General features: G+C 33.4%; 1 protein-coding gene across 5 annotated transcripts in view; it reads left to right on the forward strand.

Moving 5' to 3' along the window:
* Positions 1–13,100, forward strand: part of LOC149772950 (uncharacterized) — a 159,131-nt gene extending 146,031 nt beyond the window's left edge. For 4 of the 5 annotated variants that reach the window (XM_089947074.1, XM_089947077.1, XM_089947075.1 and 1 more), the window contains 3 exons: positions 168–261; positions 1,099–1,179; positions 7,589–13,100. In XM_089947074.1, coding sequence (XP_089803200.1) covers positions 168–261; positions 1,099–1,179; positions 7,589–7,729 — 316 coding nt within the window. In that variant the 3' untranslated portion in view covers positions 7,730–13,100. The remainder of the gene's footprint in view (positions 1–167; positions 262–1,098; positions 1,180–7,588) is intronic. The other variant, XM_089947078.1, reaches the window with a different exon arrangement.
* Positions 13,101–13,311: the final 211 nt, after the last annotated feature.

The raw sequence follows: 13,311 nt of genomic DNA on the forward strand, positions 1-13,311 counted from the left end.
TCATTTGGTTTGTAAATGGACAAAGAAATCCTTGGTAAATATTTGTGCAAATTAAAGAAAAGTTTAGGGTGGGTTAATTTTCAAGTAAGGGCTTATCATTATATAAATATGTTGTTATTATTATTATTATTATTACATGATATGATTCAAATTTTTTGTCGTCATAGAAGTAGAAGTGTTGGTAGGAGGAGAAGGCGACATAGGAGAAGGAAATACCGACGTATCAGGGATGAGGATTACTATAGTGATATGGCAGGACCGGTATGTATATAAGTAAACCAGTTACTGTTCTTTAAAATAAAGTGTTTATCCTTATTTAAATACTGTATTATGTATTATTTATATTATCTTCAACAAATTTCTATGTGTGCCTTGATAAATTGAACTATTTAATTCAGGATATTAGTTGAAACCTTTTTAATCAAATTATATTTGATAAGTGAGTTTGACAGTAATGTTTAATTATCTACTGGAAGCTTCACAGTTTTATTTTAAATTATGAAATATTTTCAAGTGTCATAAAGGGAACTGTGGGCATATTAAGTTAGAAATGGGATCTGACCCGAAGTTGCATATTTAGCACAGAACGTTGTAAGGTGGAGAAGCATTGATTCATTTTAACCATCTTCCAGTTAAGTATTACTGTAACACTTTTAAACAAGGAACAAACTAAACATCTATTTTCTCGACATGGAAAAGTTGTCCATCATAAATTTTGTTTCTTCTCAACTTTTAAAGATGTTGTGGATTGTAACAAAAATTCGGTGACAACACAGTAAACCTGGATCAAGGTTCATTTTCACTTCACATATTGTGTTTATTTTTATCCCTCTGTAACTTTTGAAAGAGCTTATGAACTGTTTATCGAGTAGACGTAAGTAATGTTGATCATGGCCTTTACTGTGAAAAACTCAATGCATTATTACTCAGATTTACTTTGAAGAATTTCCTTTGCTTCTGGAAACCAAAGGTTCTTCAATTAATTTCATGCTGGCAGGTGAATAGCTATAAAGTACCAGCTGGGTAGGTAATAAAATGTTAAAAATGCAGCTATGTTTGTTGGAAAATATTTCTGATGTATTTTGATTTTTGACCCAGCAACAAGCACCTGTTGGATCAAATGAGCAGGAGAACAAGGAAAATATTGAAGGAGATCAAAATGTTAACAATAACAACCAGGTGAAAAATCATGACATGGCTTGTGTGATGTATAATGCACCCAGTTTGGTTGATCTGAAGCAGTAGTGCTAGAAAAAACATCTCACTTTGCAAATTAAATGAATGGATAGTTTTCATATGAAATTGCAAGCTTTTATAATTACCTCCCTTGAAAGACTGTCTGCCATCTTTTGTTCAGTCCTTTAATTATTCATGTGATTTTGAAGTTGATTCCTGCATAAACAACAAACAAAATCATGATGTCTAGAAGCATATAGCTTCAGTAAAATCAATATATATTTGTGACGTCACATTTCCCATCGTAAGACACAATAGATTTGCTGTTTTAACTGTGGATTTATTCATTACACCTCTGCCACCATCATCACCAGAATAAAATTAAATCTTAAACAAGTATGTCTTATTTTACAGGACTTAGGAAAGATATTGCATTGATTGTGTATGCTGGTTACATTATATTTCTGTCACTGGGCCCTGTCTTGTAAATTATAGCAATTTAAATAGAACAACAATAATATTGTGGAAGTAGGTTGTTCATAAAGATGGCAGACACCCTTTTTCCAGGATAAATAAACTTGACTGGATATGAAAACTGTCTGCAGTTCAAATTGATATTTGTGATTGCATTTTTATCCAACAAAATTGCATGAACATTTACTAAAATGGCATGCTGCTAAGATTTAAGGAGACATGAAAAATAATTGTTGTTTCTTGTATAACTTATCATTGCATGAGGGAGACCCCACATAATTAGGCATCAGATGCAGTATTGAGAGGACATAACATGCTTTAAACAAATTGTCATGCATTACAGTATTATATGATTTGGATGTGATAATCATTTCTTACAAAATGGATTTTATAAGTAAGGAGAAATTATGAGAAAAAAATAATTGATAGTTAGTGATTGAATCTAAGGTAAAGACAGTTTATCCATAGATGGAATGAAAGTACAGTCAGTTGCTTTAGGAATCTCTGGTACATTTTGTATGCAGTTGTAGTATTAGTATTATTCATTGAAACCTCAAGTCCATCCATTGAAGACATGAATACATTTTTCCTAGGTAAGAAAGGTGGCTCTAGAGGAAGTGTTAATCTTCTATATGAAATACAGAGAAGGGAAGTCAGATTCAAACCTGGGCTGGATATTTGTATATGAAATTTAGAGAAGGGAAGTCAGATTCAAACCTGGGCTGGATATTTGTATATGAAATTTAGAGAATGGAAGTCATATTCAAACCTGGGCTGGATATTTGTATATGAAATCTAGAGAAGGGAAGTCGTATTCAAACCTGGGCTGGATATTTGTATATGAAATATAAAGAAGGAAAGTCAGATTCAAATCTGGGCTGGATATTTGTTTTTGAAATCAAGAGAAGGGAAGTCAGATTCAAACCTGGGCTGGATATTTGTATATGAAATATAGAGAAGGGAAGTCAGATTCAGACCTGGGCTGGATATTTGTATATGAAATCTAGAAAATGGAAGTCATATTCAAACCTTGGGTGGATATTTATATATGAAATCTAGAGAAGGGAAGTCGTATTCAAACCTTGGTTGGATATTTGTATATGAAATATAAAGAAGGGAAGTCAGATTCAAACCTGGGCTGGATATTTGTTTTTGAAATCAAGAGAAGGGAAGTCAGATTCAAACCTGGGCTGGATATTTGTATATGAAATATAGAGAAGGGAAGTCAGATTCAAATCTGGGCTGGATATTTTTATATAAAATATAGAGAAGGGAAGTCAGATTCAAACCTTGGCTGGATATTTGTATATGAAATATAGAGAAGGGAAGTCAGATTCAAACCTGGGCTGGATATTTCTATATAAAATATAGAGAATTGAAGTCAGATTCAAACCTTGGCTGGATATTTGTATATAAAATATAGAGAAAGGAAGTCAGATTCAAACCTTGGCTGGATATTTGTATATGAAATATAGAGAAGGGAAGTCAGATTCAAACCTTGGCTGGATATTTGTATATGAAATATAGAGAAGGGAAGTCAGATTCAAACCTGGGCTGGATATTTGTATATGAAATATAGAGAAGGGAAGTCAGATTCAAACCTTGGCTGGATATTTGTATATAAAATATAGAGAAGGGAAGTCAGATTCAAACCTGGGCTGGATATTTGTAAATGAAATATAGAGAAGGGAAGTCAGATTCAAACCTGGGCTGGATATTTGTATATAAAATATAGAGAAGGGAAGTCAGATTCAAACCTGGGCTGGATATATATATGAGGGGTTGTTTAAGAGAACTGAAATTAGATTCAAACCTGGACAGGATGAGTGTCTACAAAATACAGAGAAAGGAAATCAGATTTGGACCTTAGCCTGATACATATTGTATTAGATGTTGTTATATAAGAGAAGTGAAATCAGATTTAGACCTGAGCTGGATGAATGTATGAGAGATTCTTGTTTAAGACAGCTGATATAAGACATTGAACTGTAATTCATAACTCATTACAACAATATATTTATATAATTTTAAGAAATCAAAAGTGGTATGACATACATTTTTTAAAAATAAATTGACATTTTTGGCATAGATCGATCTTAAATGTTTCCCAAAAAATATTAAACTGTAGTTGAATTGATTATAATTTTGCATGCTAGGCAGATTTCAATGATTTTTGTTACTGTCAAACCTAAGCTAACATAATAATTGTATTTCAGTGATTCCCTTAATTTGCAAAGTGACTTTGGGACATTTTACCAAATGTATGATGAGTGAATATCAATGTTTCTGGCATTTTATGGTAATTAGTTTGCACACAAATTTATAAACCATTTCAGTTTGCTTTGATATTAGTATGAAATAATAATTATGGTAAATTCATCTACTAGATGTGGATGAAACCTATTAGAAAGATTACGAAATTAGTGGAATCAATCCAGAGACCACAATTCCAGTCCTGTCATTGGCTTGAGTAGTTCAAGACTGAGAACTACAACTGTTAGCGTAATCTTTAAAAGCCATGATTAAAAAAGCCCTTTGATACTAAAGTGTCTGTAATTACATGCCTTGAAAAAGACAGTAGCTTTAATGACACAGTTTGTAAAATATTGCACTTATTATGCAAAGATTTCCAGTTTGATGCTGGTCAATCTAGGTCAGCAGCATCAGTGTGTCGATCAGAAGGCACTTGGCTCTGTGCATGGTACAACCAGTAATATGCTCACTGTGCTGCTAAATTCAAATCCAAGAACCAACTTTTCAAATGGAAGTTTTATACTTTGGTTAACCCATCAAATGGGGGATTCCATGAAGCCATATCTATTTTCAACAATTAATAATGAATATTTGTACAAGGCTTGTTATTATTATATATACCAGATGTTTACACTTTTACACATTTTCAGATCTTGTTCTTCCTTCGGTAAAATATTCTTACAATATTTAAATTTGTCTTAAACGTAGATTTTACTGGATAGCTTAACAATTGTAATACCATTTGTCCATGCATGTACGCATGCAATGACAGACTGATCATTTTTTTTATGTGCATTGTGAAATAACACCTGATAATTTATAAGCTTCCTGAAATTGCAGAGTTGTCAAATATACAATTTTAGGTTAATATGTTTGATGTGTCAAGTTGTAATTTAAGAAATCATTATATAAACCATAGGACTTGAGCAGTGATTTGATCCAGTATTGGTAATAAACCATAGGACTCAAGCAGTGATTTGATACAGCATCAGTACGTAAACCAAAGGACTCAAGCAGTGATTTGATCCAGCATCAGTAATAAACCACAGAACTCAAGCAGAGATTTGATTCAGCATCAGTATATAAACCATAGGACTCGTGCAGTGATTTGATCCAGCATCAGCAATAAACCATAGGATTCAAGCAGTCATTTGATCCAGCATCAGTATATAAACCAAAGGACTCAAGCTCTGATTTGATCCAGCATTGGTAATAAACTATAGGACTCGAGCAGTGATTTGATCCAGCATCAGTATATAAACCATAGGACTCAAGCAATGATTTGATCCAGCATCAGTATATAAACCATAGGACTCTAGCAGTGATTTGATCCAGCATCAGTAATAAACCATAGGACTCAAGCAGTGATTTGATCAAATATCAGTAATAAACCATAGGACTCAAGCAGTGATTTGATCCAGCACCAGTATATAAACCATAGGACTCAAGCAGTGATTTGATCTAGGATCAGTTATTCAAGTTCATATTTGAGAAAAGCAGAAAATTGCATGCAGTAGTATGGAATCAACATATACGTTGGAGGTTTCCATCATAAAGAATGTGTTAGAATTTAGAAGTTTCCATCATAATGGATTTCTTATAATTTGGAAGTTTCTGTCATACTGGACTTGTTAGAATTTGGAAGTTTCCATAACAATAGATTTGTTAGAATTTGGAAGTTTCCACCATAATAGATTTATTAGAATTTGAAAGTTTCCATCATAATAGATATATTAGAATTTGGAAGTTTCCACCATAATAGATTTATTAGAATTTGGAAGTTTCCATCGTAATGGATTTGTTTAGTTCAAGAATAGCATGTCTACATATTGAACAAAGTTTGTGTGAAGTTTACTCATTGCAAATGTAATAAAGGTTAAAAAAAAATCATTGATGAAAACTGTCATTTAAAAGATTTCAATTTAATCCCTTTATGAGTGACAGTAAGAAAGTTTTGAGATATCAGATTTGATACTTACAACAGTATAATAAAATGCTGAATCACAATTCCTGTTAACAAGGTCTGGACAGCAGTGATTAAACAGCTGCTATTGTTCTGAGGACCTGGATTTGGTCTGAGGACCTGGATTTGGTCTGGGGACCTGGATTTGGTCTGAGGCCTTGCTATTATTCTGAGGACCTGGATTTGGTCTGAGGACCTGGATTTGGTCTGGGGACTTGGATTTGGTCTGAGGCCTGGATTTGGTCTGAGGACCTGGATTTGGTCTGGGGACCTGGGTTCAGTCCTCTGCACCATTATAAGAGTCAGTAATTGTTATTTTTAGTTGCTGGTTTTCTCACACAATCCTCTGACTTCCTCCACCACAAACATATAGTAAAGTGATCAGAGTTCAATAAAGTATTTACTGGTAGTTTTATGTTGTAATTTAGTTATACAACTGACATAAAATAATGTTAACAAATTTATGTGAACATGGCAAAGGTGGCAAATTTGTAACATATACTGGTAATTGGCTATTTTACTATCAATTAAAATGTATACTATCCTTCAGCATGGCTATTACCAATCAATACTTTTTTTTTTACAAATTTCATCTCCTTATGAAAATTCTGTCTCAGAAAAATGTTATTCACAGTAATTTCTCACTATCTTTGCCTGATGCACATTTATTGCAGTGTTATATGTTTTGACTTTGACCATTGTCATATTAAAATCTATTGGCTTTGGGTAATGCTGATTTTTGGCACATCTTTTTTCAGTTTCTCATTGCTAATTTCACAAGTGAAGGAAACCAAATTCTTGGAATCAAGTCATTGATATATATGCAGCACTGTCACAAATTTACAATGAAAACTTGCAATATATGTTATTCAGTACTTCTGTTTACCATTTATCTAAATATAAATATACTAAATATAAAAGGTATAATGAACACAGGTAAGTAGATTGCAGAATTTTAGATTTTTTAGAAATGGATGCAATGTTAGAAAAAGAAGGTAAAATTGGATTGAATATGATATTAAAATCATCATCATCATCATTGTTATTGTTATTATTAATGCATATATAAAGCTTGGAGGATTTTGAAGACTTTGAAATGTTTATTCAAAGCTGAATATTGATTTCTAAACTGATCTATTACTGCAAGTATTATTGATATAATGATGCAATTGTGATTAAAACTTTTATTATTTTAGTAAATTCCAGATATAATGACATCAAAGTGAACAGTGTACTCATACCAAATATTTTTACAACAATGTATCTTGTATTATAGATAAATTATTGTAAAAATTGTACTGGTTTATTGCTTGAATGTAAAACTTTCTATTGGTTGAAAGTTGATCACATCATATTACTGGTAGCTGTTTTATGGTGAGCCTAATTTTATGAGAGACCAGTCTACATAAGGTATGGACTGGTTCACATCAGTGGATGATGTGACTTTATGCATGCTGCATTACCATACATTTATAATGAATGAAGGACAAATCATTCATGGAATAAAATGATAATTATTATTCAAGAGGGCTATGTAATTGGGTATGGACTGCCCACGTGCCATGATGGTCAGTTTGATAGGGTCATCACCTTCTGCTCAGATCTGATGAACCTTGTAATTCAGGTCTTGTCCTATGGGCAGTCCACCTCTATGTGTTTGATATGGTTATAAGTGAAGTTTATTTGATGTATTTATCATGTTTTCTCTCTCTCTCTCCACAGTCGGACTTAGAAGCAGGCCTGGACCAGTCATTACAGCTTGTAGAGGAGATTGATGAGTTGACATACAGAATGATGGACACAGTGTCACATGAACTTCTTAAATCCAAACGAAGAAAAGAATTTGGCTCTTCTTACTGGTGAAGCCATGGACTTTTTGAATGTTGGCACTCTCTGAAAAATTAATGTAGTTTTAGTGGAAATATTTAAACTGATTTTACCCAAAAGGAATGGAATGCATAGTCAAAAAAGACTTTTAAGCTCAGCACAGATTTAGAACCTTTCTAAGGTTACAATTGAATTTAGAGAGAGAAGTTAAATACCCACTGTATATCTACATAATCTTTTAAACCATGATATTTATGGTTATTCAACATTTTTATTTTATATATAAAAAATCTAGTATTATTATATGCATCTCTGCTTTACATATACGAGTACATGTGATACTTTAAGATGTCAGTATTTCATATATTGGGGAGGGGGCAACTGTTTTTTCTCAATAGTTTACATTTTACCAGACATTGTGATACAATATATAGTTTAATTTGTGACTTTGTGATACAATCTTTGGTGTAATGTATATATTTATAACAAACTATCAATTCTTCATGTATATTTGTATTAAAATAGTTAAAATTGCTTCTTGCATTTATCACATTTCATTGAATTTGATATTATAAGTGTTATGTGTAATAGTTAATAATGTAAACTCCACACAAATACCTATCTACACACACACACACACACACACACACATGTAAGTATATTTATATAGAATTTTCACTACATATATGCATATGTATTTATCTAATATTATTTTTTGTCTTTTAAATGTGAGACAGTGTTTTGAAACATGTATATGCAGTGGATTCATTTATATTGCAAACACCATGCAACATTTTATTGCAGACACCATGTAAAGGCAAATCTGGTGTACATATTTGAAGCAAATAGTTTATACCCAGATCTGCAAGCGCCTTTTGATGCCTCTACCCCATTCACATGAAAGCGCCTTTTGACCCTGCTGTAAACATCGGCCATTTTTAGCGGGTTTTCATAGAACCACCTTTGGGGAAAAACCCCTATTAGATACCTCATTCATTGCTGTGAATGACCTTTATGTTAGATCATGTGGTCGCTGTTTATGCTCTGGTCAAAATCTGCTAATTAAAGTAACTGGGTCTTATTCTCCACTCTCCAAAATGGAGGTCGTGGATTTTATTCAGTACTTTTCATGATTAGAATCACAACTATGAAAGCTTCAATAACTTAGGTAAAGGCTCTGATATTGATGTAGGCAGCAATTAGTTTTTATAAATTATCAAATTCAGATGACTTAGTGATGTAGATGCAGACATAGAACTTGTGAATTTCGAGTATGAGAAATGGCAGCTACGGTTGGTCACGTGGCTTTACTGACTTGACAGTGAACAAGTTCTCTCAAGATTTTAAAGCACATAAAAAATTATTCATTGAAAAATAATTACACAGCTATAACGATCGGACTTTACTCTTAAATTTTTCCGTGCATAATAGATGTGTAGCAAAAATGTAAAATGGTTAAAATTGCTGTTAAACGTAACATAGACTACACTGCTTAACAGTTAACAGGCAGGCTTATGTGTATGGAATCGAATAGGTAACAGGTGCACTGGGTAACTTTGCTACATGTGTATTGGAGGACTAAAAAGCCATACTCACTATGAGGTAAAGGGTTATATGACAGCACACCTAGATCTACTCTGTTTGAAGCGAATAGTGTAAACCCTCATCTGCCAAGACACTGTGACAAAGAGTTTAAACACTGATCTGCCAGTACACTATTTGACAGTGCACGTGGGTCTACACTGTTTTAAATAAATGATCTAGATGTTTTCCTGCTGGTACACTGCAAAACAATACACTTGGGTCTACACTGCTTGATGCCTGGTATAGACCCTGATCTGCCAATACACTGTGTAACAGCACATACGGGTCTGCACTGCTTGAGGTAGATGGTATAGATCCTGATCTGTCGGTACAGTGTGTTACAGCACATAATGGTCTACACTGCTTGAAGCAGATAATATAGACCCTGATCTGCCGGTACAGTGTGTTACAGCACATAATGGTCTACACTGCTTGAAGCAGATAATATAGACCATGATCTGCTGGTACAGTGTTTTACAGCACACCTGGATCTACACAGTATGGAGCTGATGGATTTGATCCTGGTCTGCTAGTACACTGTATGAACAGCACATCTAGGTCTGAACTGTTTAGAGCATAATGCATTACACCATATTTGGGTGTAAGCAGATGGTGTATACCCTTGTCTGCCAGCATAATGCATTACACCATATTTGGGTGTAAGCAGATGGTATAGATCCTTGTCTGCCAGTATAATGTATTGTGGCATATCTGGGTCTACACTGTTTTAAAGAGAATGGTGTAGACCCTGATCTGCCAGGACACTATGGAAAGGAACACATGCATGGGTTGACATTGTTTGAAGTAGATGGCATACACTCTGGTCTGTTTATACACTATATGACAACCCAACTGGGTCTGCACTGCTAAAAGTGGATGGTGTAGACCCTAATCTGCCAGTACACTGCATGACAACACAACTGGGAGTACATTGTTTAAACCAAATTTGTCAACATTATACTGAGGTAAATTTGATCAATTTGGGACAAACATATTGCAATCAAAATCACAATTTTTTGTCTCACCTTTGAAGCATAAAAGAGTAATAGGTGATCCCTTTTCCAACAATGTTGTCATATTTGTTAAGAAAGACATGAGTGTTTATTATTTGCACTGAGCTGAGTTCTTCTGACACCATGACAGGCTGGAAACTTGATCATGGATGTATTCATGGATGTATTATTACTGGATTGTAATCCTCATTGTACTTGATCAGATGTATATTTATACTCGAGTGTAACTCTCATTGTAGTGGACTGTAATCCTTGTTGATCATGGGTGTATTTATACTGAAGTGTAATCCTCACTGTACTTGATTATGTGTATATTTATTCTCAAGTGTAACCCTCATTGCACTTGATCATGTGTATATTTATACTCCAGTGTAACCCTTATTGTAGTGGACTGTAATCCTCGTTGATCATGTGTATATTTATACTCAAGTGTAACCCTCATTGCAGTGGACTGTAATCCTCGTTGATCATGGGTGTATTTATACTGAAGTGTAATCCTCACTGCACTTGATCATGTGTATATTTATACTCAAGTGTAACCCTCATTGCAGTGGACTGTAATCCTCGTTGATCATGGGTGTATTAATACTGAAGTGTAATCCTCACTGCACTTGATCATGTGTATATTTATACTCGAGTGTAACCCTCATTGCATTTGATCATGTGTATATTTATACTTGAGTATAACCCTCATTGCACTTGATCATGTGTATATTTATACTCCAGTGTAACCCTTATTGTAGTGGACTGTAATCCTTGTTGATCATGGGTGTATTTATACTGAAGTGTAATCCTCACTGCACTTGATCATGGGTGTATTTATACTGAAGTGTAATCCTCACTGCACTTGATCAAATATATATTTATACTGGAATGTAACCCTCATTGCACTTGATCATGTGTATATTTATACTCGAGTGTAACCCTCATTGCACTTGATCGTGTGTATATTTATACTTGAGTGTAACCCTCATTGCACTTGATTGTGTTTATATTTATACTCAAGTGTAACCCTCATTGCAGTGGACTGTAATCCTCGTTGATCATGGGTGTATTTATACTGAAGTGTAATCTTCACTGCACTTGATCATGTGTATATTTATACTCCAGTGTAACCCTCATTGCAGTGGACTGTAATCCTCGTTGATCATGGGTGTATTTATACTGAAGTGTAATCCTCACTGCACTTGATCATGTGTATATTTATACTCAAGTGTAACCCTCATTGCAGTGGACTGTAATCCTCGTTGATCATGGGTGTATTTATACTGAAGTGTAATCCTCACTGCACTTGATCATGTGTATATTTATACTCAAGTGTAACCCTCATTGCATTTGATCATGTGTATATTTATACTCGAGTATAACCCTCATTGCACTTGATCATGTGTATATTTATACTCAAGTGTAACCCACATTGCAGTGGACTGTAATCATTGCAATGGACTGTAATCCTCGTCGATCATGGGTGTATTTATACTGAAGTGTAATCCTCATTGCTGACAAAAGGAGTTCATAGTAAAATGCTTTCATGCTCCAGATGTATTCCTGGTTATTTGGACTACACCTTAGTGGAGTAAAAGAGACAGCATTCTGCAAAATTCTTATATTAAAACCCACTTTTCTAATATTCTTCTAAATTACATATACTAAACAAAAATGGTGAAATGTTTGCATGGAAGAGGATGTGATAGCTTCTTTAGGTCTTTGTTGATTGTTGCACATGTGAAACAGCTTGAAACAAGTACGTTTCTGGTTTTCAATATATTTAATGTTGAAAGAGCAGAGGGCAAGTTTTATTGACTGACTTAAAATTGTATTCCTCACTTTGCCATTGCAAAGAGCATTAATCAGGATAAAACAAGTCTCCTAGAAATACTGATACAGTATATTGTCGAATATTATCAGTAAGTACTATTTATTATTATTGTAATTGTAATGTTTCTTATGTTTTACCACTTTTTAAAACTTGTAATTTTATATTCACTTCCATCCATTTTATTTTCTTCCATCCATATTTATTTTCCTTCTTTTTTTAAGCAGCCGTCCAATTATACTGTACTATTTTTTGTTTCAATGTTTTTGCCTTATTATATTTAATGAATCACATTTTGTAATTGTAATATAATTAAATGGATCACATTTTGTTTAGATTGAATATGTAATTAACATAGATGTAGGTACCATTTTACTAATTTTCGCTTATTTGCCATTGAAAGAAAAGCTCACAAGGTGTGTTTAAGATGTAGATATAAATCCTGTTATTGTTCAGAATTTTGCAACAAATACATTTTAATAACTTTGGATGTGTAAATTTGCCATCATGATTAAAATACTGAGATTTTTTTCATGTGAATAAATCTTGCAATATATTGTGGTTTTTCCTACACAATTCTGACGATTTTATTTTTTGCTATATTTAATTTGTACCTGTATTCTTTATGCATAATTTTCAAAATGATTATCACCATGGCATGTATTGAATATCAATAAAAATGTAATATGAACCATCTTAACACTGAAAAATCATTAACCCAGGACTTGAATGTGGAAATATTTTCAAGCTTTAAAGTCAATGCTGTGATAAATTTCTAAATTATGAAATAACTTTAACGGAGTTCTAGGAGAGATTTATCATTTGCTGTGCTTCAGAGGAAGGCTAATTAGATATCTTGCCAAATGTGGTCACCACTAACATAAATGCATATGACATGTTTCTTAAAAGAAAGCAAAGCTGTCAGTATTAATGTTTGTTGCTATTCAGTACACTGTGTATTTTATGACAATATGTACAGATCATGTAAAAGCAACCTTGTTTTGTTGTTATTTACTTCCCAAAGATGTAAAAGACAAATCTTGTATGTCGCTACTTCTATTAGATCATCTTCAGGGATTGGATGTTATTTACCCTTTTTAGTATGAAATCATATAGGACTATGGCTGAAAGTTTTTTCTGTTCATTGTATAAGAAAACAAGTACAAGATTTTCCAAAAGCTTTCCTACCCAGAGGCACATAACAT

The sequence above is a fragment of the Sinohyriopsis cumingii genome, unplaced genomic scaffold, assembly GCF_028554795.1.
Source record: "Sinohyriopsis cumingii isolate HCF-2022 unplaced genomic scaffold, ASM2855479v2 utg000957l, whole genome shotgun sequence".
Lineage (NCBI taxonomy): Eukaryota > Metazoa > Mollusca > Bivalvia > Unionida > Unionidae > Sinohyriopsis > Sinohyriopsis cumingii.